The sequence below is a fragment of the Eublepharis macularius genome, chromosome 5 (genome assembly GCF_028583425.1).
Source record: "Eublepharis macularius isolate TG4126 chromosome 5, MPM_Emac_v1.0, whole genome shotgun sequence".
NCBI classification, from domain to species: Eukaryota; Metazoa; Chordata; class Lepidosauria; order Squamata; family Eublepharidae; genus Eublepharis; species Eublepharis macularius.
Window position 1 is genome coordinate 145043181 of NC_072794.1, and position 26418 is coordinate 145069598.

A 26418-nucleotide genomic window follows, 5' to 3' on the forward strand; every position below is an offset into this window, starting at 1 on the left:
CTACAATATAGTTGGTTAGTCTTAAAGGTGCTACTGGACTCTTTTTGATTTTGCTACTACAGACTAACACGGCTAACTCCTCTGGACTGGGGATTCCTGTGTCTGAAAACTGCACATGGCATTGTTGTACACTCAAAAAAAGCTGGCTTTTTATTGTGCACTCAGAATTGTTCATGTGGTACATTGGCACTGTTGCTTTAAGAACTCCCAGAAGCCCTCCAGAGAGGCCCAGGTGTTGTGACCACAGCTGGAGGAGGGGTTACAATTGTAGAGGCCTAGGTCTGGCCTGTTCAGTTAGTTAATAATAACAACATTTAATTTTCAAACTGCCCTTCAGGACAACTTAACACTCAAAGTATGTTATTCCTACAACAATCACCCTGTGAGGTGGGTGGGGCTGAGAGAGCTCCAGAGAGCTATGACTGACCCAAACTCACCCAGCTGGCTTCAAGTGGAGGAGTGGGAGATCAAATCTGGTTCTCCAGATTAGAGGTTCTGCAGATTAGAGTCCCGTTGCTCTTAACTACTACAGCAAACTGGCTATAGCCAGTTTGTTAAATGTAGTTCTTGCAATCATTGCTGCCGCCACTACTGATCCTCTCCCTCTCCACAGACACTGGTGTCAGAAGTCAGCATACGTCTACATCTAGCCTGAACAGTTGCAGAGTGGTAGCTGTGTTAAGATGAAGTCCTAAGAATACTTTCATAGGAGTAAGCCCCATTGAATAAAATGGCACTTACTTCTGAGTGGACTTGGTTAAGATTGCTTCCTTAGTCTGTTGTAGCAAAAACAAATAGGTGCATTGTGTGGTGGCATCTTCAAGACTATCAGATACATCACTACATAATTTTTAAAAGTACCATGATGTACCACAAGATGCCTTTTAATTTTCTGCAACAGGTGAGTCTAATTTATACATGCATAGAAATGAACTGACAGAAAGTTCTGTAGTCTGTGCTACAGCAGACCACAGAGGAAAGATCACAAATTGAAATGTTCCTTATGCTAAAAACTTTTTCAAAATAGAAAACTAGTATTGCAAGAAAGAAAGGAAGCTGAAAATTTTCTCTTTACTGCACTAACTTTTCATTTCCATCTAATTTTTTTTACCTGAAGGAACATTCAAAACTGGCACCCACCACATCCTGTCAACAATGGTGCATTCCATTCTTCCACCTCAACATTCTGCCATCTCCTTTTCCTGCCTGAGTAAAACCAGCCCTAGGACAGTGACCATTCTGGAATTTGTCACTATGGAAGGCACCATATTCAATCATATGAAGTAAAAATATACACACGCTAATTTTGGAGCAACTAATTCATTCCTAGAGATGTATGCCTGTGGTTTTGCAGTAGCTAAGGATGGCAGAGCACCTCTGAGGGTGAACGCAGAAAAAAACGAATTCAAGTTTATTGATGCTTCCGAGGATTGTGAACTTCAGAAGAGAATTCCCTCCTGCTTCAAAAATTGCACAAGGAGATGCCTGGCACAATACATGAAGTCATCAATCAGTTGGCAAACTTTTGTATTTTTTTATTTTTTAATGAATTCCTTCCTGTTATTTCAAATTGGACCATCTAGTGTCATTTTCACAGCATGACACTGTCATTTTCTGTCCTTCAGCAATTAAAGTCACTTGAAAACCACAGAACTTGCGGTCAGTCCTTGAAGCACAAATCCCAATTTGCATAGTGAAAAGCATCCCCCCCCAAACAGTTGCTATGGTTACTAAACCTTTCAAATCTCCATCCAGAAACCTTTTGAAAAGCCACTCCCTTGGAAGTTACTTATCTTATTGGTCCTCTTCTGCATCTAAATCATTAGGGCTGCAATCCTAAGAACACTTTTCCTGGGAGTAAGACCAACTGAATAAAATGGGACTTACTTTTGAGAAGACCTGCTTAGGGTTGCTCCCTAAAATCGCCACACTGTTGTAAGTGTATTCAGGATGCAAAATTGGGTTAAATGCTTCATTTGAAATTGAAATGAAGGAAGGTGAAGCCCATTTGTTACTATGCAAACATCTGGCAAGCTTCTAACACATTCAAATACAGTCTAGATGATTTGATTTTGAAAGAAAACAAAAGACACGTCTGTTGCACAAATTTCAGACCAGAACAGATGGTCTTCAAGCTTCAATCATATTTCCAAACATGCTTCAAGGATATACAACTCCCTTTCACTAACACAACTCCAGGTAAAAGCTCCGAGTTAAGCTCCCTGATGAAACAGTTTTTATCATTAGATTTTTTTAAAGCTGACATTTTTTAAAATTTCATTTAAGAAAAAAAACACTTCAAGAACTTTCTTTACACAGAGGACACCTCTGCAATTTAAATACATGAACAGATGTCTTTAGATTATCAGCAGACACTCCATAAACACACTTGAAAAGCATGTCCAGAATGCACAGAGAATGGGAAAAGATTCTGTTCATAGTTCTCAATAGGATTGTCAACTGACCAGAGAAACCAGCTTGGTGGGCTCCTGTGACTTTTACAAAATTCAGGTGAGGAGGTGGCGCTTTCCCCCAGTCTGGAGAGGAGGATATCTGTTAAGGTCTGTAGAACAAGCTGTTGTTAAAGGCACATATGCAAGAGCCTGTAAAGACAAATTGGCCACCCAAGTCTGGATCTGTTTGCTAGTCTGAAGTTATCTGTAAGAGCCAGGCACTCTGCTCATGCTTATAAAAAGTACTCTCTTCCTATTTGTTAAGTTACATGTTTCATGGATGGCCTCACCAATACAAAAAACAAATCCTGAGGCTTAGTCTTGGACAGCCTTAATACGAATTAAGCCTTTGGGGTCTTGCTTTTAAAAATTGTGTGACTGGTCCAATGCTTTCTGCATAGGGTGGGATGTGTGACCAAATCCATGCTAACCCATACGATGACTCCCGCACAGAAGGCTCAGTATTCTGTGACATGCATAGGAAAGGAGTGGCTATTCGTCCTTCCTACATATAGTGCAAAAATCTTGTGCATACAACTGCCGGGTGCTAATTTCCATGGGAGTTCCATGTTAATTCTTGCATAGAAGTATGTTCTATGTAGTAGTTCTGCCAAGCAGCCCATGGGACAGAGAGACTGTTTGCATGACTGATGACATGTACAATATCACCTTAAAGATCAACTAGATTTCCAAGGCATGAGCTTTCAACAGTCAAAGCACTGACTCTCAAAAGCTCATACCTTGGAAATCTAGTGAGTCTTTAAGGTGCTATTGGTCACAGATGTCACTCTTCAATAGCAGTCCAACACTGATACCTACCTGAAAATATCCTGATGACATGTAGGATCAAACATAGTAAGCACTCACTAACTCTATTTCAAATTTGTTTTGGGTGGGGAGGTTATACTACTCTCAAATCAATTGTACTGTGCTATGCCCTTTCATTTTGCATATATATCAGGGATGCCAAGTCAGCCATTGCAGCTGTCTTTAATAGTGGCTGGATTGGTTGCAATTCCCACCTAACCATGATTACCTGCAGGCATCAAAATCATTTCCTAACATTTGGGGTGGGGAACAAGGCGCATGGGCCTCTTACCGTCGGCCTATTTCTGGTAAACCGACAAAGGTACATGATGCTGAATCTGTTTGCCACACATTTCCCAACTCGATAATCGCAATGGCTGCACATTCATATGTTGGTAAACACGAGCTCCACACCCATATCTTACGTTTCTAGCCGCACGCCAAAAATAAAATAATGGGTGAATCTGACCTAAATGTACGAAGTTAGCCATAGCTTAACAATAACCTGAAGGAAAGGTGAGTTTTACGATGCAAAAAGATGATGGACGGCGCGTCTGGACCTCCAGACGTCCCAGCAGCCGGACAAACCCCCGTTTGTGCAAAGAGGTCTTCTCTCCCTTCCCCATCCCCCGCAGTAGGCAGGGCCGGAGCAACGTGGCGCTGTTCGGCTCCGCTGGCCAACGAAGAGAGAGAACTTTTTGCGAAGCGCCGGAGAAAACTCCAGCCTCTTGGCCCTGAAGCTCCGCGGGGGACGCCAGTCTAGTGTCTCTCCCCTGGTTTGCGAGGGCGGCTCTCCGCGATGCCGGCGCCTGGAAGCTGAGCAGCCTCGCTCTGGGTGAGCATCCAGGCGCTGGGCTGTGGCATGCAAAGCGCGCCTCCCTTTCAGGCGCCGGCCGAGGGCTAAAAAGCGCCGACCCGCTTGCTTTGCGCTTCGTTCCCAGCAGCCCTCCGGGATTTCGCTTTTGCCCGCGCTGTTGGAATGGGAAGCAAACTTTGGGGGAGTTGAACTTTCGATGCCTCTTCCGTCGCCATGGGTAAGTGGACTGAGGAGCCTCCCTGCAGGACAGCTGGGGGGAGGAGGGGGCGCGTCCGGCTGGCTGCAGGAGGGGGAGAGGGAGGCGCAGGGAATTTTTTCATCCGCATCTGTTGGGGGGGGCGGTTGTAGCCCGTTCTTCCCATCCTTCTCCCTCCCTCCTTCCGCAGCGGATTCACTACGCAGGGTACGATGCGCCTAGCTTTGCAAGGATTGGTGCAAAAGAACGAGGCTTTTTAAAACGAATTCCTGGAAACGTTCAGTGCGTTTCTTTCTAGTTTCGGAGTTACAAGTCAAAAGGGTGAAACTGACACCGAGATTAATTCTGTTCAGCATCAAGGCAGCCTATGCAACCGCTGCGCAACGCTCGAGGCAATTCTGCACGGTTGCAATCCCGTGTGTACTTGCAAAAGAAGCCGCGCCGAGTAACTTCTGAGTAAACATGGATCAGTTTGGACTGTAAGACCGAAATTCTAAATGTATTTACTCGAAATGACCCCCCCCCCCCAAATTAAGACAGCGAGTTCTCATAACGAGTACTATCGCCAGCAAAGGAGGAAAGGGAGAGAATTGGTTTCAATCCTTTTTGGAAAGAGGGGGGTTTGATACTTGGTCGAGCACAGTGAGGCCTTTGGTTAGGTTTCTTAGCATCTGGTTTGTAATGTAGTCACTTCAGTGAATACTGACCTATCAGGATGACATTTGGCACACAAATCCAAGTTGGGATCCCACTTCGAGCCCCGCCGGCTTTATTCCCTCCATTTGCAAAGGAGCAGAATTAGGAAAATGCAAAAGATAACGCAAGCGGAGGTTCAGTGGCGAAGCATGCGCTTTGCATTGCAGGAGGTCTCCGTTTCAGCCTCCAGCTTTCAGAGGATCAGGTAGCAGCAGGTGATATGAAAGGTCTCTGCCCAAAACCCTTGTAACTGGACAGTACTGACCTTCATGTGTGTTCAGTGCCTCCTCTGCCTTGATAGACTGGAATGCAAGTGGGAGAGTAATGTTTAGAACAAGCGGCCTCTCAAGTACAAACTCCAGTTGGACCCTTAAATGGGGGGTGGGCGGGCATTTGCAGCCATTCACATATATCATGCTGAAGAAAAGCACCTTTTTGTAAGATCTGTTTGGTCCTTGGAGCCTAAGCTTTAGTTGAGAAAGCATCCACAAATTTCAGTAACTGAATTAATGTTCCCTTTTACTGGGTGCGTGTCTCACCTTTAGCCTGTAGGATGAGGCTGCCTATAAATAAAGACAGCCTGGTAAAGTCTGCATATATAGTGCACTTTTATCAGCTCAGTGTGTATGATTCTTATATTATCCACACAGCCACCACCTAGGTAAGACCCGGAGAAAGTGACTGCAACGCTCCCACCCATGAAGATAGTTTCAGGTGGGTTGGTCTGCAGTCGAAGAGCAAGGCAGCGCCTTAAAGACCAACTCAATTTCCAAGGCGTGAGCATCTTAGAGAGCAACTAGATTTCCAAGATATACCTTCAAGAACAAGTTGGTCTTTAAGGGGCTGTTGGACCCCTCCCACTCAGTAACCTTCATTGCAAAATGGAGATCTGAGTCCAGTACTCTCACCCCCCCATCTAACCACTGCACTGCACTGGCTCTCTGCAGAAATTCATCTGTTGTAAATCATCTGTACGCACCAGCTACAAACGCTTGAGATGTGAGGCCACTGCCGTACCTAGCAGTGCATCCTGCCCTCCCTCCACTGGTCTTATTTCTAAAGTTACTAGACAGGCTTTTCTGTTTCTACATTGTCCCTACCTGCTCCATTCATATAGTCTTGGAAAGGCTTGTTACATACTGGGAAGGCTGGAGAATTAAAATATCTCACAAACATCCTCATTATAGTCTTTTACTTCCTACATTTTCTTTGGGATGTTCTGAATTATAATGCGGGCTAAATTTTACCAGATGGTACAAGAAGTCAAATACATCATTTGGGGGGGGGGAGATCTGGTCAAAATAACATGCTGTAACTGCAGACCCTCTAAACTCTTTGCCCCAATTCCGAGGCTTGATTATTTCTTTATTTTATTTATACCCTGCCCTCCCCACAAATGGGCTCAGGGTGGCTCACAGCATGCATTCAATATAATAAGTTAATCATAAAAAACTATAAAATCAGAGGTAAGTTAAAACAATCATTAAAATAGTTCAGACGCCTTCTGTCTTTAGGCCACTTAAATGAACAATCGGCAGCTGCATATGAGCCATAACATGTGGGCATACACATGGCCAAGGCTAGTCACAGAAAAGGTGGTGGTCATTAAGTGGAAGGGTAAAGGACACCCGCTGGTCCTCAGCCAAAGGCCCGGCGGAACATCTTTGTTTTACAGGCCCTGTGGAACTGTAACGGGTCCCACAGGGCCCAGATCTCCAGCAGGAGAGCATTCCACCAGGCCGGGGACCAGGGTAGAAAAGATCCTGGTCCTAGTTGAGGCCAGACGGACGTCCTTCAGGCCAGGGACCACCAAGAGCTGCTTGTCTGCAGAGCGCAACACCCTGCAGGGGACATAATGAGAGAGGCAGTCCTGCAGGTATTCAGTTAATTACTGATTGCTTCAATCCTTGCCCCAATTTTTAAAATCAAGGATAGAATTACCTCCTAACCATACCTGGGAGTCACAAGGCACAGCTAAACATTTACTGTGTAGAGAGTGACTGATGCTGAGGCCGGGCACAGACTTTTTGAAAATCACAGGAGTCCATCATAGTTGCTTTGTACTTTTTAAAAAGCCGGAATGGTAATGGCCATGAGTCTTCCATGTCACATTTAGTTTGATCCTTAATTCCATTAGGTGATGAGAAATACTTTCTTTTTGTTGATCAGCTTTTCATTGGACTGAAGAGTTTAAGGCCATGCAGTATTACCCTCAACGGCATAAAAGGGAACCTTGTGGTGAGTGGCAGTCCTGGGCATTTGATGAGTCAATAAGATTTACTGGTTCGATGTATTGTCGAAGGCTTTCACGGCCGGAGAACGATGGTTGTTGTGGGTTTTCCGGGCTGTATTGCCGTGGTCTTGGCATTGTAGTTCCTGACGTTTCGCCAGCAGCTGTGGCTGGCATCTTCAGAGGTGTAGCACCAAAAGACAGAGATCTCTCAGTGTCACAGTGTGGAAAAGATGTAGGTCATTTGTATCTACTCAGGAGGGGTGGGGTTGAGCTGAGTCATCCTGTAAGAGTTTCCCCGGGTGTGGAATGCTAATGGCGGGAGGCTTCACTGTATCCTGAGAAGGTTCTTTTGCATATGGATTGGTACTTGATGTGCTAATCTTCTCTGCAGGGCTATTGTCAAGGATAGAATGTTTTGTTAGCCTGGTGTTTTTCAGAACTGGCAACCATGCTCGGTTCATTCTTAAGGTTTCTTCTTTCCTGTTGAAGTTTTGCTTATGCTTGTGAATTTCAATGGCTTCCCTGTGCAGTCTGACAAAGTAGTTGGAAGTGTTGTCCAGTATTTTGGTGTCCTGGAATAAGATACTGTGCCCTGTTTGAGTTAGGCTATGTTCAGCCACTGCTGATTTTTCAGGTTGTCCAAGTCTGCAGTGTCTTTCATGTTCTTTTATTCTTGTCTGGATGCTACGCTTTGTGGTCCCGATGTAAACTTGTCCACAGCTGCAGGGTATGCGGTATACTCCTGCAGAGGTTAGGGGGTCTCTACTGTCTTTTGCTGATCGTAGCATCTGTTGTATTTTTCGGGTGGGTCTGAATACTGCTTGAAGGTTATGATTTTTCATAAGCTTTCCCATCTGATCAGTAATTCCTTTGATATATGGCAAAAACACTTTTCCTGTGGGAGACTGTTTTTCTTTGGTTGTTTGCTTCATCCTGGGTTTGATTGCTCTTCGGATTTCATTTCTGGAGTAGCCATTTGCCTGAAGTGCGTGGTTTAGATGATTAATTTCCTCATTTAGCAAGTGCGGCTCACATATCCGTCTTGCACGATCCACTAATGTTTTCATTATGCCTCTTTTCTGTCGGGGATGGTGATTGGAGTTTTTGTGTAGGTACCGATCAGTGTGAGTTGGTTTCCTGTAGACCTTGTGACCTAACTGAAAGTTTGCTTTGCGGATGACCCAGGTATCCAGGAATGGGAGTTTTCCCTCGATTTCTTTCTCCATGGTGGAGAACCCCACATCAGCACCCCACAAACCTAGTGTATGGTTCCGGTTTGTGGATGATACATTTATCATTTGGAGCCATGGGGAGGAAGAATTGATGAGGTTTTTGAATCATCTCAACAACATCCACCTGAACATACAATTCACCATGGAGAAAGAAATCGAGGGAAAACTCCCATTCCTGGATACCTGGGTCATCCGCAAAGCAAACTTTCAGTTAGGTCACAAGGTCTACAGGAAACCAACTCACACTGATCGGTACCTACACAAAAACTCCAATCACCATCCCCGACAGAAAAGAGGCATAATGAAAACATTAGTGGATCGTGCAAGACGGATATGTGAGCCGCACTTGCTAAATGAGGAAATTAATCATCTAAACCACGCACTTCAGGCAAATGGCTACTCCAGAAATGAAATCCGAAGAGCAATCAAACCCAGGATGAAGCAAACAACCAAAGAAAAACAGTCTCCCACAGGAAAAGTGTTTTTGCCATATATCAAAGGAATTACTGATCAGATGGGAAAGCTTATGAAAAAGCATAACCTTCAAGCAGTATTCAGACCCACCCGAAAAATACAACAGATGCTACGATCAGCAAAAGACAGTAGAGACCCCCTAACCTCTGCAGGAGTATACCGCATACCCTGCAGCTGTGGACAAGTTTACATCGGGACCACAAAGCGTAGCATCCAGACAAGAATAAAAGAACATGAAAGACACTGCAGACTTGGACAACCTGAAAAATCAGCAGTGGCTGAACATAGCCTAACTCAAACAGGGCACAGTATCTTATTCCAGGACACCAAAATACTGGACAACACTTCCAACTACTTTGTCAGACTGCACAGGGAAGCCATTGAAATTCACAAGCATAAGCAAAACTTCAACAGGAAAGAAGAAACCTTAAGAATGAACCGAGCATGGTTGCCAGTTCTGAAAAACACCAGGCTAACAAAACATTCTATCCTTGACAATAGCCCTGCAGAGAAGATTAGCACATCAAGTACCAATCCATATGCAAAAGAACCTTCTCAGGATACAGTGAAGCCTCCCGCCATTAGCATTCCACACCCGGGGAAACTCTTACAGGATGACTCAGCTCAACCCCACCCCTCCTGAGTAGATACAAATGACCTACATCTTTTCCACACTGTGACACTGAGAGATCTCTGTCTTTTGGTGCTACACCTCTGAAGATGCCAGCCACAGCTGCTGGCGAAACGTCAGGAACTACAATGCCAAGACCACGGCAATACAGCCCGGAAAACCCACAACAACCAACGTTTACTGGTTCTCTAACCAATTGATGGTGTAGGGTAGGCTACTGCCACAAATCACTAGTGTACAGATGTTCCATGGAAATGGTGCTTTAACACGTGAGGAAATAATCTTTTTATGTATGTTATTTATAGTCCACCCTTCTCACTGAGAGTCAAGGCGGATTACATAGTGTAAGTCAGTATAATCAATTGCTGGGCCATTCGGTAAATAATATAATAGGGTATGAATTGCAGAGATTTGAAAACAAGCAGAAATCTAATACAGAGCTGAAACAAAACGTAAACAATTTAACACGACATATTAAGCAATGCAGCTGCTACCCAGTAAGGGCATACTCTTAGCAACAGACAATATACAGTAATATAGTCTGCACAATCCCTCTCCCTTTGACAAAGCATCTCTGTGAACCATCTCCTTACAGCACAGCCCTATTACGTGTATAAAAAAGCCCTCCTGATCAATTCAGTTTTCATAGTTTGCAGAAAGCCAGGCGAGTGGGAGCTTTCCTGACCTCTCCAGGCAGGTCGTTCCATAAGGTGGAGACCACCATAGAGAAAATGTGTGCGGGCAGCTGTTGATTTTGCCCAATTGCAAGGTAGTACCTGCAGAAGACTCTGTTCAGATGAACAAAGCTGCTGTGACAGAGCATAGGAATAGAGGCAGTCCCATAGAGAAGAGGGACCAAGGCCATGAAGGGCTTTGTGACAGTCAAAACCTCACACTGTCTGAGTAACGAGCAGCATTTTAATCAAAGCTTATAAACCATTTGCACCCTGAAAATTGCAGGAGAATCTAATTGGATCAGCCACAGCATTTGCTGCCACACCATATGTGCCTAATAGAGTTTGAAGATTGGAACTAATGAGCCTTTCCAGTTCTCCGCAAAGCTCTTTTATTCTTCCAGAATAAATATTGTTGCTAATTGTCTGTCTAACCTAGGTGCAAGAATCATTTACGGCAGTATAGATAGCTGTGTAGACAGCAGGATTTTTCAGCATGTGTGTGAGTGGAATAACAAGTAGAAATGAGATGGTAAAAGCGGGTTTAATAAATGCAAATATCAATACAGCTCTTTTAAAAAAAAGATGAGACAACAGACTTTGCTAAATGCAAAAAAGAAATACTATATTAAGATCTGACTGTAAAAAGGATTTATAAACGCCTAGCAAGGAAAAGCTTCCATATTTTAGATGGTGTTTCCGTAATTTTTACCCTTTGAAGTGGCTTTAAAGAAAAGCCTTTTTAGTTAAAAAGATGTTTTACAAAATAAAAATGGCAGTTTATTACAAAATGTATAACATTTTGGAAAACCTGGAGCCACTGGCTCTTGTGATAGTGTGAAATCCTGGTGTTTTATTGTCATTATGGTTCCTTTCATGCACATCAACACAGAAAATGAGCATCTGGCAGGAACACATGAATCTGACGGTTGGTCCATCAAGATCAGTATGGTCAAGTAGCTGTAGTTCTCCAAGGTTTCAGGTGGAGGTCTTTCACATCACCTCCAACCTGGTCCTTTTAACTGGCGATGCCAAGGATTGATCCTGGGACCTTCTGCATGCCAACCAATGCTCTGTCACTGAGCCACAGCCCCTCCACTGGTATTTTTTACCAGGTAGGATGAAGCGGCACAGCACAATGTTATAATGTTGCTACCAGCGGAGAAGATAAAGTGAAGGTAGGGCTGGTGGTAATTCTGTTTACACACCATCCTAAAGGAGCTTCAGTAATCACCAAGTCATGAGTGTTGCCTTGGCTCTGACACATGATAGATGTTTTAAAGACAAAGAGGAAAACACGCACCTTGAGATTATGAACCAGTTTCATCTGAAATGCTGCTGTTAGTATACTGGGAGCAAAATCTTTGAACTCAAGGAGAAGTGAGGCAAAATAGGTGCAGGCAAGATTTGGAGTGGTGCAGGAAATAAGTCTGGCAATATGGTAGAGATGGCAAAGGAGATTAAACATGGCAGAGTTCCCCGAGGCCCTTTTTTCAACTCTGTGAAATTGAAAGCGCAAAGCACAAATCATTTGTGTTCCTGCAAAACTCCTAGCTGGAAAAGGGACCCACAGATGTTGCCCGTCTGTGTAAAGAAGGCTGAAATAGTAATGCAAACTAACAAAGACGTACGTACAGCTTTTCTGACTGGCAGACTGTTGACAGTTTACCAGCAGCAGTTAGCTGGAATATCAGAAAAAGCATTTGAATGGCTGGTCTGCTGTGCATCACTGTCACCTTGAAAGCTTGTGTTCAGGAAAAAAAAAATGTTGATCCAGGACCTTGTAAGGCTGAAACTGGAATACCAGAAAAGTTTTCATGGCAGAGGGGAATATTTTAAGTGTGGTAAGAACAAGACCTGTGCCACATGGAGGCTGAAACTGATCCTTGTGGCAGTGAGGGGTTGTTAGGCCCCCAGCACTTCAAGCCCCAGAGGCATATGGGGTGGGGCCTAGTGATGTCACATTGAACAGCACTGCCAATGGGGATAATTTCACACACCATTCGGAATTTTGCCCTATGAAGCGTTTAAAGATGCCTGGCCAATGGAATGGTAAGGAATGTTAGGTGCTTTGGCTCTTGTGGGGTAGGGTGCAGTAGGGAGGAGAGAGCAGCAAGAGGGAACAGCCTGGGAGGGCAGTCTGCATCCCTTGTGGAGACATCTCCAAATGACTTCTCCCTGTAGGCATACATACAATTCCTAGGATCTTCTGAAGCACCTCCTGCATTGAGGAGATGGAGTAAAGCTGAGATCTCCTTTTTCCTTTGAGGAAGAGATGTTTGGTGTCATTTTCCAAAGGGGGAGGTGTTCTTAGTGTGGCTAGAGAGAGATGTTTCCCAGGGTAGGAACATAAGAAAATCTGTGGCTATGACTGAGCTCTTGGCACACAGCTGTGAGTGATGCAGCTGCCCAGGATGAGCTCACAGCTCTGGTAGTCAGTCAGTTGTTCTTAGGGAACTATCAGAAATGCCTTTTTTTGAGTGATTGTTTCTGTTTCATTTAAGACCTTTGGAATTCCATCCCCAAAATCCAAGCAGCGAGCAGGACCTTGGAAATACAAGAAGCCAGTGAGGCATAGAGTGACAGACTAGGATCTGGGTGGCCCAGGTTCGAATCCCCTCTCTGCCATGGAAGCTTGCTGGGTGATCTTGGGCCAGTCACACTCACTCAGCCTAACTTACCTCATGTGATTGTTGTGAGGATAAAATGGAAGAGAGGAGAACAATGTGAGCCACTTTGGATCCTCATTGGGGAGAAAGACGAGCTATAAATAAAAAGTAAATCAATAAAATAAATCAGTCTGTTGCCATCAGTGCTGCATTGGGGATCCCTGTTGTAATAGGACTTTTCAACACGTGCACCAGGAGTTCAAGCAAGGGCTTCCCACCCAGCACATGGCACATATTTCCTCTTAGTACGAGCGGGTGCGTATAGACGGTAGATAGTCCTCCAGGTAATTTGGGCCTGAGCAGTTTAGGGTTTTGAAGGTCAAAACCAGCACTCTGGAAACAAAAGGAGCCAAAGTAGTTGAAACAGTGTACGGGTTATCTGCCTGTGGCAAGGGGCCCTTCAGCGACAAACCTCATTTGTGTAGCTTCGGAGAACTCGAAGCACTTCACATATAACTTCTTAGTAATCTTTACCACAGCCATGTAAGGAAATCATTACATATATGGCTCTAAGGTTGAGAGAAGAGCTTGGCTAAGGGTTCAGTGCGGCAGAAGCAAGTCATCCTGACTTTGTGGTTCATAGCCAGAGTCCTCTCTAGCTTCTACAGGTGCTGAATTTTCACTGGAGAATGCAGTTTTCTGTCTGCTATAACTGTTTAGGCAAGGATAGGTGTTGTGTTATTTGCACAGTAATGATAATTTAATAAGTATTTGAAGAATGATAAAACAAATTTTAAAGTTCAGTGAATTAAACTTTATTGGACAGTGTACTGCTGGTCCACATTTATTTATTTATTTATTTTGGTTGATTTATACCCTACCCTTCCCACGAATGGGCTCAGGGTGGCTCAAGCATGCATACAATACAATAAATTCATCATCAACTGTGAAATCAATAACACTCTTAAAATCGTCATTAAAATACTCCAGGTGCCTTATACATAGGCTACTTTGAATAAATAATCAGAAACGTGCATATAGGCCATAGCATGTGGGCAGAACACATGGCCGAGGGCAGTCACAAAAGAGGTGGTGGTCTTGGATGGAGTGAGGGGGGACACCTGCTGGTCCTCAGCCAAAGGCCCTGCGGAACTCTAGTAGGTCCTGTAGGGCCCGATTCTACAGCAGGAAAGCGTTCCACCAGGCTGAGGCGAGGGCAGAAAAAGCCCTGGGCCTGGTCGAGGCCAGATGGATGTCCCTTGGGCCGGGGACCACCAGAAGTTGTTTGTCTGCTGGGGACATAATGGGAGAGGTGGTCCCACAGGTATGCCATTCCGTCTGTGAAGAGCTTTAAACACCAAGGTTAACACCTTGAACCGGATCCAGAACTCCACTGTAAGCCAGTGCAGCTGGCACAGCACAGGATGGATGTGCGCTCGAAGTGGCGTTCCTGTAAGAATGCATGCCGCTGTGTTCTGGACCAGGTGCAACGTCCAGATCAGGCCCAAGGGCAGCCCAGCATGGAGTGAGTTGCAGTAGTTTAGCCTGGAGGTGACGGTTGCATGGATTACTGTAGCCAGGTCTTGGGGCGAGAGATAGGGCACCAGTTGCCTGGCCTGCTGGAGATGGAAAAAGGCAGACCTGGCAATAGTTGTGACCTGGGCCTCCATTGAAAGTGTGGCATCCAGAGTCATGCCCAGGCTTCTCACTGTCAATGAAGGCTTTAGTTGTACCCCATCGAGGGTTGGGAGCCGGGTCCCCAACTCCATTTCCCCGCAACCCAGACACAGAACCTCCATCTTCAGGGGATTCAGTTTCAGGTGACTCTTGACATAATCATGCCATCACAGCCTCAAGGCCCTTCGCCAAGGAATCCAGAGCAAAATCAGACTGGCCGTCCATCAACAGATAGAGCTGGGTGTCATCCTCATACTGGTGACAACCCAGCCCAAAATTGCAGACTGCCTGGGTGAGGGACACTGCATACCAAAGAATGGTGGGCAGACATTTGTTTCCCAAGTGCCACCCTCTGTTCCTGGCTATGAAGGAAGGAGCTCAGCCATTGTAGGGCTGTCCCTTGAATTCCCATGTTGGTGAGGCAGTGGGTCAAGAGATCATAACCATATCGAACGTTGCTTTGAGATCTGGATGTATCAGCAGTGCTGATCCGCCCCGATCCAAGTGTCACCGCAAATCACATGAAATACTCATTTTAACAGGACTTCATTCCAACAAATGTATCTGGAGTGAAGTCTATGAATCCCTTGGTCACTTTGTGTAAAACAATTGCATCAATTTTCCCTTTCAAATGTAAACTGGGATCTGACTGTATTCATGTTCTATTCATCTTTCAGGCAATTTGAAATTATCTTTCATGTGTACTACTGCTACTACTATTAGTAATAATAACAACAACAACAGTAACAACAGCTGGGGCTGACAGGAGTGGCTTACCCAAGGCCACCTGCTGAACTCATGGCAGTAGTAGGATTCGAACCAGCAGAGTGCTAATTTGCAGTCCAACCACTTAACCACTAGGCTACAGCAGGAGGTTTTTTTTAAAAAAAAAAAATGATGGACTGGTCAGTGCTGCCTAACAATGACCTTGATGAATTGCTGAATAAGATTTTATGTAAAAGGTGGGCGAACAACAGGCTGAGATCTCATCATTGTGTTTTTTCCCTCTTGATGTGTAGGGCATGCCTTGATGGTCCTCCTGTTGTCTTCAGCCGTCTCACTCCTTGGTGGGTTGATGTTCGGATATGAGTTCGGAATCATCTCCGGGGCATTGTTGCAGCTGCAGCTGGACTTTCATCTTGGCTGTTTTGAACAGGAAGTCCTAGTGAGTTCCTTGCTCCTTGGAGCTCTCCTGGCTTCTTTAGTGGGCGGGTTCTTCATTGACCGACAGGGAAGACGGAAAGCAATACTCGTCAGCAATGCAGTTTTGCTGTGTGGCAGCCTCCTCCTAACACTAGCTGGGTCATTTGTTTGCCTGGTCTTTGGGCGCATGACTGTAGGTTTTGCAATCTCTTTGTCATCCATGGCATGCTGCATCTATGTCTCTGAAATGGTGGCTGCACATCAGCGAGGGGTACTAGTTTCCCTCTATGAAGTGGGCATCACAGTGGGCATCTTACTTTCATATGCTCTGAATTACATCTTCTCAGATACGACAGAAGGATGGCGATACATGTTTGGCTTGGCTACAGGTCCAGCGGCTGTTCAGTTTCTCTGCACCCTGTTCCTCCCAAAGAACTCAGTTAAGTTTAGTGTATGCGGCAACGAGAGTCGCAAAAGTCTCATTCAGCTACAGAAGAATGAAGATGGTGAAGATGTAATACCAAAGTGCCCTAAGGAGAAGCATTATTCTCTTATGGACCTTCTGAGGTCGAGGGATAATATGAGAAGGAGAACTCTGGTGGGCCTTGGACTGGTGCTCTTTCAGCAGTTCACAGGGCAGCCCAACATTCTCGGTTACGCATCCAAAATCTTCCGCTCCGTAGGGTTTCAGAGTGACTCCTCTGCAGTCCTGGCTTCTGTTGGCCTTGGAGTGGTGAAAGTTGTGGCTACTCTTGTTGCAATGGCTTTTGCAGATAAGGCCGGCCGGAGGGTGCTGTTGATGGCTGGTTGTACGGTGATGGCCTGTTCAGTGATGGCAATTGGCTTGACCAGCTTCTCCATTCCATTAGATATGGCCAAAGACTGTGAAACGATTGTAGGGTCAAACAACACTTTGTTTGGCTCAAATAATTTCCCTATGAAGTCAGTGTCTTCTCAACCAAATGTGTCGTACTTCCCACGGGCGTCAGATGGTGTTGACATTCAGGAGGATCCATCTTTTGCTATCTCAAGGCCAGGAGGAGTTACCAAAACAGTTGCTGGCAATAAAAACAGAAACAGTATGGCAAATGTTTCTTTGCATGGTGAAAAAGCAGGCTTGTTGGATCCGCCTGTTGAAGAAGGGACACAAAATTCCAGTTCATCTCTCCCTGAGGCCCTTTCCAAGGATCTTAAGATTCTCAACTGGATTACTCTGCTAAGCTTAATGGCTTTTGTGACTGCATTCTCCATTGGATTTGGGCCAAGTAAGTACATGTGCATCCACATCCCCAGCACATAGAACTCATCTGTGTGCATGGTTCTGGTTGGGGATTCTGAGCTTCTATATTTTCCAAGCTGCTGCATTGGGTCATAATAGAATTAGCACAGTAGGACCTCTGAAACAAGAAACTCTTCATTTTTGCTTCTTTTGAATCTCTGTTGCTGCCTTAATGCCAACTCACACCATTGCTCTACCTAGCCTGGCAATTGCTTTCTAGGATCTTAGGTAGAATCCTTTATCTACTGTCCGAGATCCTTGAACCAAAGATGTTAGGCTTGATTTACATGTGCTTTACATGTACATCAGAACTTTGAGTCCATTCTCTTCTCAGTTCATGATTAGTAAAGGCACTCTGTATCTTTGGGTCTTCCACGCAGGTTATCTGCCCTGAGTGCAATACTTTTGTGAAGTGGGAGTTTTCCTACTTCCCCACAGCATTGTGGTGCATTTGTGCACTTGTGCACCTTCGGGGGCGGGGAGAGTTTCCCAGCTTTTCTCTGATCTTTCTCAAATCTGCTTTGCTCCAAAGTTTTGGGAAACATCACACTAAAAATTAGATGGTTGCTGTGTGGGTTGGAAAATTCAGGTTTTCTGGCCCATATGGCCGCCATTTTCCCCAACTCTGCCCCTGTAGCAGTCATTTCCTCCCCCTGTCACCTGGGGGCTTTTATTTTTAATAGGCACTAGAATCATTTTATTGCTATACTGTTGTAACAATATATATAGCAGGTTCTCTGAATTCTCAGGTTTCATTTTGTTTTAAAAGGAAGTCTTTAGCCCTTTCCCTTGTGGAGATATAAGAAAAAAGGCATACTTTTGCAAGGGAAGGGGCCAGAGACTTACTTTTAAAAAAAATGAAGCTAGGAATTGAGAGAACCTACTATGTCTGTTGTTAAAATGGTATATCAATATAACAATATTCTTGCGCCCTTTTTAAATTGTAAAAATTCTGGTGTTCCAGGGGTGGGGGTCTGGGGTCCTGGAAGCTGCAGGGAAACTTGTAGTGTGGAAGCCACATTGCTGCTCTGCTTTACCTGTAGGTGCACCAGCAATGGAGAAACCGCAAAATCCATCCCCATATGGAAGACACCTTCATCTTAGTTGCCAGTGTCATGTCTAAAGGGAGCAGCTCTCTTTTTCTCTTCAGATGCCAGCTCTCTGCTTCTGGTCTAGCATAAAGAGAGAGAGCTCAGTTCCAGTCCCTTCTTAGACAGAAATGTACAAATGTTATGATGTCTGAGGCTTCCCCCACCTATCATTGAAAGACTTTCTTTTGTGGTTCCAGGAATTGGCACTGCCTTCAGGCTCTTGCTTATATGCCCAGATATACAAACATGTTTAAAGAATCCACCCAAATGCATATGGAGTTTGGCAGATGGGTTAATTTGTAACTCACAGATTTGCAGGCTGTGTTCATATATGTTTCTCTTACATAATGTGACCCAAATGCACTTAATACAAGTACCTCACACATATCCTGCAAGAAGGGGGGAACCCATTTGGGCAGGAGTCTTAAAGTGGGGAGGTGCTTTTAATAAGGGTTTGGCTCCACCAATTAAAGCTTTTTTTCCCCCAAGAAAAGTTGGGAGGGGGTGGAGGTACCAATTTAACTGGCTGACTTGTTAGTTGGATAGAGGAAATTTCATGAGTGGCTTGTGCAGGCCACACCTCATTGCTCACATTGCTTCATATGCCAGGAGAGCACTTTACTAAACATATGCAAGCTTTGCTATGGCGTTCCCCCCCGCCATCCCCCCCTTGTGCTTTGACAAGTTACTCAGAATGTTGGTTATCTAGGATATCATTCTGCCCCTCCATTTGCAGAGTCTTGCTTTTATAGAATATCTTTCTGCTTGTCTTTGCTCATTCACCACTGCCTTTTAGCTAATTTTTTCTCTTAATTTCCTTGTGAATTTGGGGGAGTGTTATGCATCTGCCAAAGTGGGCTCCAGCCCATAAAAGCTTATATACCCCCATAAGTTTCTTAATCTTTAAGATATTGTGGGATTCTTGGTTGTTTTGAAATGCAAAAATTCTAGAATTTAGAATTCTAAAATCCTGTTCATTAGCATTCTTTTTGGAGAAATGGTTTGCATTTCTGCATTTCCTGCAATCCCGCAGAGTTGCCTTAAAGTTCTGCTTTCTATTGCCTGCATCTCATTTGCTGGGCTATTTTGCCCATGCCCATTGGATCTTAATTTTTTGAGTCATTCATGATAATTGGGTGGGAGAAGCATGTATGTACTTCAGATGAGTAAAGTAATGGGGCAGTGAAGAACAAAACACAATTTGGGGCTTTGGTCTGGCAGTTGTTGCACAGTTCTCAAGTTTAGCTCTTAGTCCAAGCTATGTAAGGCTGAAGATGGACAATTGTTTTAAAAGTACTGAGAATAGTTTGGGAGAGGCATCATTTCTCAATAAAGCATTCAGATGTTTCTTTTGTTGGTACAGAGACCTGCAGAGGCAAAAGTAAAATGAATGTACGCAGCACTTCAATCAGTAGTCTCTCTTTCAAGCTGCATTCAGTTCTCTGGAATAAACTAATGTCTGTCTCACGACTTGATGGTTAATTGTCTTGTATAGGGATTTCTAGATGTTCTCAACACTACGTCCAGCGGAACTCTGATATTCCACTTGCTGTGGCTTTTTTCCATTAAGGTTTTTGTCGCCAGTTGCACAGAGATACTGCTTGGTGTGTTCTGTTTCCTTCCCCCACCTCAGCCTGTTGCCTTCCTTTCCCCTGTCACAGTGACATGGCTTGTTCTCAGTGAGATCTATCCTGCCAGCATACGAGGAAGAGCCTTCGCCTTCTGCAACAGTTTCAACTGGGCTGCTAATCTGCTGATCAGTCTCACGTTCCTTGACCTCATAGGTATGTGCGGGCAGTGCTGGCTGTTGATACGTTTGGTGCCTGTTTGCTTTACAACTGGGCTGGTCAGGCCGGATGCTGAGGGGTGTGAACGGGGATATTCTTACATTACCTGCTTTTCCTTTGTAAAACAGCGGAAGGTTTGTCTAGGTGATGGCATGGCTAGCGATAAGGGTTTTACAGAAAAACTGGACAATTTTACAATGTCCTGATGAGAGCAGCAGCTGATTTAGTATGGCATTTTGATTTATATTTAGTAAGCACATTTTAAAAGTACCCCTATGTTATTTTTATGTCCCAATAACAACAACAAATACTTGCTTTGAAATATTTGATTAGGGGAAAAATCAAGTTGGCTTAAATGGTATATTCAAACAAAGCCAAAGCTTTAGGTTGGATCCCTCAACCTGTCAGCAGAAAGTGCCGGTGGCCCAAGGGTTTCCTGGCTCTCGTGTCCCCCACAGCAGTCATTGATGACCATGGTAAAGTTTGTTGCCTGTGAGACTTGCATGAGATGAGGTAAAAGCTGTGTTGGTTAGGATATTGTAGTGGGGAAGTGAAATAAGGAAACATTTTCCTTCTTTCTCCCCTCCTCAGCCTTCTGACCCATATGGCTGTTACTCTACATAGGTCCCACGACCTCTGGAATAAACACCATAAGGGGGCAGCTAGAAGGTTCTTGCACTAGATCCTGTTCTATGTGGATATTATTTTTATTGGAATTTTATTTTTATTGGAATAAGCATGGGAATGCCCTTGCCGCTTGCAAGCAGCACGGAAAGGGCCCTTTAAACTTCGGCGGCAGGTGGGGGGATTCCCCCCACCTGCCAGCTAAAGCATGGGAAAGGCCCTGCAAGCGGCACAGAAAGGGCCCTTTAAACTTCAGCTGGCAGGAGGGGAGATCCCCCCAACCTGCCAGCTGAAGCATGGAAAGAGCCCTTTAAACTTCATCTGGCAGGTGGGGGATCCCCCCCCTGCCTGCCAACTGAAGCACGGTAAGGGCCCTTCAGCAGGCAGGCAGGGGGCACAGCTTGCAAGCGGCACGAAAGAGTCCTTCAAACAGGGCGCACGGCTTGTAAATGAGGAATCCCCCCTGCCTTCCAGCTGAAGCGCAGGAAGCTATGCCACCGCTTATTTCCCTCCCCCCATGGGGGGCGGGGAGAAGGGAACCATCTCCTCCCCCTCCCATCGGGTGAAATAAGTGGCGGGGCCGGAAGTTTTAGTGTGCTCCGAATCTTCATGGAGGGTCAGTAAGTGGTTTCTGTAGTGGCTTGCTGCTTCAGAAATCACTTATTTCCAATTCTTTTTCCCGCTTCAGAAATTCCAAAGCAGGAAAACCAAAACTTTCTGTCCCTGCACCCTTACTGAGAATGCAGTAAATCTAGCAGAACTGTGCATGAAGTGCCATGGACATAATTGTCCATTCATCTTTTTCAACAGAATTTAATTCTCATGCACAGAAGTTACCAGGGCACCTCATCACTTATATTACTTCTTATTTCCTTATTGGATTGGTGATTATTACAGTTTACCCTGTACCATGAGAGAGTAGACCTATAAATACAGTTTTAGCTTTGGTTTTGATTTGACCCATACAGCCAATCAGCTGAAGTCATAATTTGCTTTTAAAATTTTGGATTACGATATGCATTTGTGGCATTACCTCCTTCCCCTGTTTGCTAATCAATAAAACAGACATGTACCCTATCACACAATTTCTAGAGATAATTACCTGAAAAAATTAATTGCCATTTTTGAAATGGTCAGGCTGCCTGATACTGTATTTGCAAGAGCGTTCATTTATGGTTGCTAATTTTATGGATAAATCTTTAGAAAAGGATAGTTTTCCATGGGAAAAAATTAAGTATTGGAAAAATTTTCCATCCTACTGCACAGAGCATGGCTGGCCTCCCACTCAGCCTCTTTGCCTCTTTGGGAGCAGCAAATGACGGGCAATTCTGAAGCTGCCCCTGCTAAACTTCTGTGAAGGGAAACAGAGTGGGTTGGATCCAACCAGCTATTTGCTGGTCAGAAAGGAAGGAGGGTGTCCCCTTTGAGCACCAAAAAGTTTATGCCTGGGATCATGAGATCTGCATGCACAAAATCCATGTGTGATAGGGACTCTGTAATAAGGAGGGGAATCCATTGTTTTGAATCCGAGACCTAGTCTAAACACACAGCCACATGAAATGGTGGAATTCTGAGGTGGTAGAATGAGTTGTTCTACTTCAAACTGGAGGTGGAGATGTTGGTCTTTTTCTTGTTCTCTTGTGTAAAAACGCTTAGGAAATAAAAAAGATCACACATCTGGTAGTAGGGTTCCAGCCTGGTTCTTTGCTTGAGTGTTCAAGCCCAAGGATTTATAATAGCAAACCAGAGTTCAGTGTTGGATCCAAAGCTGAATTGCAATCTGTTCTCTGTAGTTTTATCTTTGAAAATGTATTTTGTTGACCTTGTTTGATGTACTCTCTCCATGTTAATAAGGCTGTTCAACTTGATAAATCAGCTTCCATCAGATCGAAGCAAAAGCCTAGCCAAGCTCTATTCTGGTTTTTTTTTTCTACCTGCAGATACCATTGGCTTATCATGGACATTCCTTCTCTATGGACTAGTGGGAGTGATGGCTGTTATATTTATTTACCTTTTTGTACCAGAAACCAAAGGACAGTCTCTAGAAGAAATAGACCAGCAATTCTCAAAGAAGCGGTAAGTCTCAGTACAGCTGCTGTCGGGTAGCTTAGCTGGCAATATCAACACAGGGCATTATAAGACTGATTGATTGATTGATTTAGAATATTTACATGCTGCCTTTCCAGAGACCTGCTTGACCTGAAAAAGATTCTCCATGTTTGAGTTGCAGAAGACAATTGGGGGATACTTGCATGATGCAACCATATGGATCCTTCTTAGAGCTCCCAGGATAGGGAAGGCCTATTAGGATTTGTGTTGCTTTTTGAAGGAAAAGGATTCACTGCTTTGAAGCTGTCTTGTGTACCGTATCAGCCTGGAGGAGATGGCCTTTCTAGAGACTACCACAACTTCCAGAAGCATCCTTTGTATCAACTTTCCAACTTGCTATGCATTCCACAAAATAGTTTTGAAGTTATGTGTATGCGCATGAGGAACCTGCAACTTTGCTGAATTTGAATAACTAAAAACAGAGAGGCCCCCTGTGTCTTACTGCACTATCTCTTGAGTAAGAATCATATGAGCATAGTTACAAAAAAGGTACCGTTTTAACAGGGTAACTCTTGATTCTCTTTCCCCGCTCTCCCTATGTACTGATTCAAGTTACAAGTGATTCAAGTGTGGCTCCACCTCCTCTGGCAGCCATTTTGTGGTTTGCTCAGCCTCCTGAGGCAGCCATTTTGTAGTTGTGCCTACCATCCTGTGTCAGAATTCCAAAGCTGTCCATAGGCTCAAAAAGATTGGGCCCCCCGCTCTAGAGTACTGTAGTTCAACACATCTGCAATTCTGTTGTCTGAGATCAATATTAGGATGCAAAGCCCTGGGTTGTGGATCAGGCAATACTTGCAGTAGCAACCGCTTTGAGCTCTTAACTGAAGAGAAGTGGTATAAAAATCAGATAAAATAAATAAACTCAAAGGATTTGAACACATCACAAAGATGCCCTAGTTTGCTGTTGCCTAGTTAAATTTTTAGAGCTGCCCGAAGTGGATTTGATAAGCACAGAAAGTATATTTGAACATTCCTAGGCAGTTTAGGAAAAAGTAGATAAGCATGGAAGACTTATTATTGTGTGTACTCTATCAAGCAGGCAGATATTTATAATGTTCCAAAAATTAGAAGGATGTAGCCAGTGGTGATGTGGAAGATTACACAAAAATACACATTGTCCACAATGCATATTGTTAAAATGGGATTGTTCAGGTGCAGGAATTGCCCGAAATGTCAATTTGCAGAATTGGAAGAGCTGAGCAATGTCCATAGACCTTCAGAAGCCCTCTAGGTCAATAGCAGGGAGTCTTGTGGCACCTTAAATACTAACAAATTTATTGTAGCATAAACTTTCATGAACCCGCACTCACTTCATCAGATGCATGCCATCTTCCTGCATTTGACAAAGTGGACTTTGACTCGCAAAATCTTATGCTGCAGAAAATTAAGTAATCTTTAAGGTACTACAAGACCCTTGGGATTACTAGCAAATAACTGTTCCATTTCAGAATATATTGCTCTATTATGTGTAGAAAGTAGGTCCCAGTTTCTAGAGAAGAGCCATCTTCCATGTCTTAAGAAGCTTCTATTAGTTAAAAGGAACCAGAGCCCAATGTCCGCTGAAGATTTACAGCACAGGGTGTTCTTTTCCTTTAAAAAAATCTGGTAAGTAAAATTTAAATTGTGACCCTTTGTACTTCATCTACATATTTCTCAGTGCAAAGTTTCCTAATAGCGTGTGACCCACTTTATGCTGAACTACTGCTTTGTATACAGTAGGACCTTATGCATGTCCCGACCCATAGTCTGAGAAGTGCAGTCCAGGAACAGTTTTGCGTCATGTTGAAAAAGCTTTTACAAATTTTACTTTTCAAACTCGAAGAAATTAGAACACTATAATCAAAAGTAAAGAAGGACAGGAGGGAATAAAACTGCAGCTGTTCTTCACTCACGACATTAATGTTTTTCCAGATTGTTGCAGGGAAATATATTCTGTCCGAAAATATGGAACAGAAGAGAGATCCACGCACGTGCTCATTACCAAAGAGTAGACCATTCCAGTGACTCCTGAGAGAAGATCGGTGAACATTGCCACATACAGTCACGCAACATTACTGATAACAGGGTATTTACTACTGCAGTGTTTGAAGTAAGGTGAAGAAGTGCACAAAGGAGGAATTGCCACTGTTCCGCTCAAGCCCTTTTTGTTGGGGTGACAGCCCAGTTTACCTCCTTTAAATATGTTACTCTGTTGTGCGTAGAATCTAGGTCCCATTCTCTTGCATGCCTTGAGAGGCTTCTGTTAAGAGGACCCATAGCCGTTGCTCTACAAAGGTTTGCAAAGTAGTTTTTTTTAAAGCATTTGGTAAATAAAACATAACTTATGACAATTATTAAATTCAGTCTCTGTATTTCTTGGTGTGAAATATTGTAATGATGGGTGGCCTTATGTACAACCCAGATATACTGAAATACATGTGTTTACATTAAGACCTTAGTTGTAACAGCAGCAAATTTCCCTAATCTGCCCTTTCTAGGCAAAGTGATTGATAGAGCAGTAGCAGACCATCTCCAGGTCTTCTTGTATAACTCTTGTGCTGTAGACATTTTTTAGCCTGGTTTCATGCTGGGCTATGAGACGGAGAGAGCTCTAGTTGATGACCTCCGTCTGACGGTAGACAAAGGCCATGCTTCTATGCTGCTCCTCCTGGATCTGTCTGCAGCCTTTGACACAGTAGATCATGCCATCCTATTGAGGGGTTTGGAGGCAGAAGTAGGTATCAGAGGATGTGCCTTGGACTGGTTTAAATTGTTCCTCATGGAACTGATTCAAGGATCTTCTCTTTCTTTCAATGATGACTCTTTCAGTGCTGACTCAGTAAAGAGCCTAGGGGTTATACTGGATCCAGCACTGCTGCTAGAGAAGAAAGTTAATGCATCTGCAAAAAGGCCTTCCAATTCAGTCTAATCGGAAGACACCCCCCTAAATGGTGACCAAATCCTTTCAAGAAGGACTCTTCCAAGAGCATAATTTGCTTCACTGCATTTAAAAAGGCCTTAGGGGAATGAGGAAGTAAAGGAGGATTCATCTCCTTTGGCTCCTGTGGTAGTCAGGCAGAAAACAGGTAAACCTTTGACTGGCTAATGATGAACAGGACAGGTGTTTTCTGCCTGTCAAAATGTCACCCCATCATAGTTCAGAAGGCTCTTAAAGCAAGAGTGTATCCTCAGGACTGTACTAAAAGAAGCAGGCCTTGAAAGTAGTGGGCCTGTTATGACCCTTTACTTTCTCTAGGGTAGATTTTGCCTTTAATCTTTCCCTTAACACCCTCTGGGTAGTTTGCTGCCACCTGGAATATTATATTCCAAGATATTTTATTTAAGTTTTCCTTTTTGTAACGTGCCTAAGCGTTAGGCTCCTTCGTGGTTCTGTGTGGCCCTGAGGATAGGAAAGGGATATAGCAATGACAGCTACTCTGGGATATAACAAAACAACATAAACTTTTATTTTTCAAGAAGTGTATTGGTTTCATAAAAGTAGTTCTTGGTTCTTAAAGTTGCTTCATTTAAACTCATTCACACAGATCTCTTCTAAGCCTTCACACACAGTTAGCCTCTTTCTCTGACTCAATATTTCTCACAGACGTGCTTGAAGTTACTCAGGCAGCACACAGCTTGCCTTTCTTTCCCTGACTGAGTGTTCTTTCACAAACATGCTCAGTTCAGGTTCCACACAGGTTATATTTCTCTCATAAATACTTCAACATAGTCAGGCAGCACACAGCTAGCCTGCTTTCTTCTGACAATGTTTCTCTCCACTCCCAGTCTAAACTGCATTCACTCTGCCCACACTCTCAGTCATCAACCAATCATATCGCTCACTCATCCCTCTCTCTCTCACCCCCACTCTTCACCTATCTCACCAATTATTTAAAGATACATGCAC

The 26418-nt window shown here is 44.0% G+C and overlaps 1 protein-coding gene across 1 annotated transcript; it reads left to right on the plus strand.

Annotated features, from left to right (window-relative positions):
* The first annotated feature begins 4290 nt into the window (after window positions 1-4290).
* Window positions 4291-24806, plus strand: SLC2A10 (solute carrier family 2 member 10). The gene is made up of 5 exons (XM_054980443.1): window positions 4291-4294; window positions 15519-16907; window positions 19674-19796; window positions 22364-22499; window positions 24444-24806. The coding sequence occupies exons 1-5, from the start codon at window positions 4291-4293 to the stop codon at window positions 24541-24543; spliced, it is 1752 nt and encodes a 583-aa protein (XP_054836418.1). The 3' UTR covers window positions 24544-24806.
* Window positions 24807-26418: the final 1612 nt, after the last annotated feature.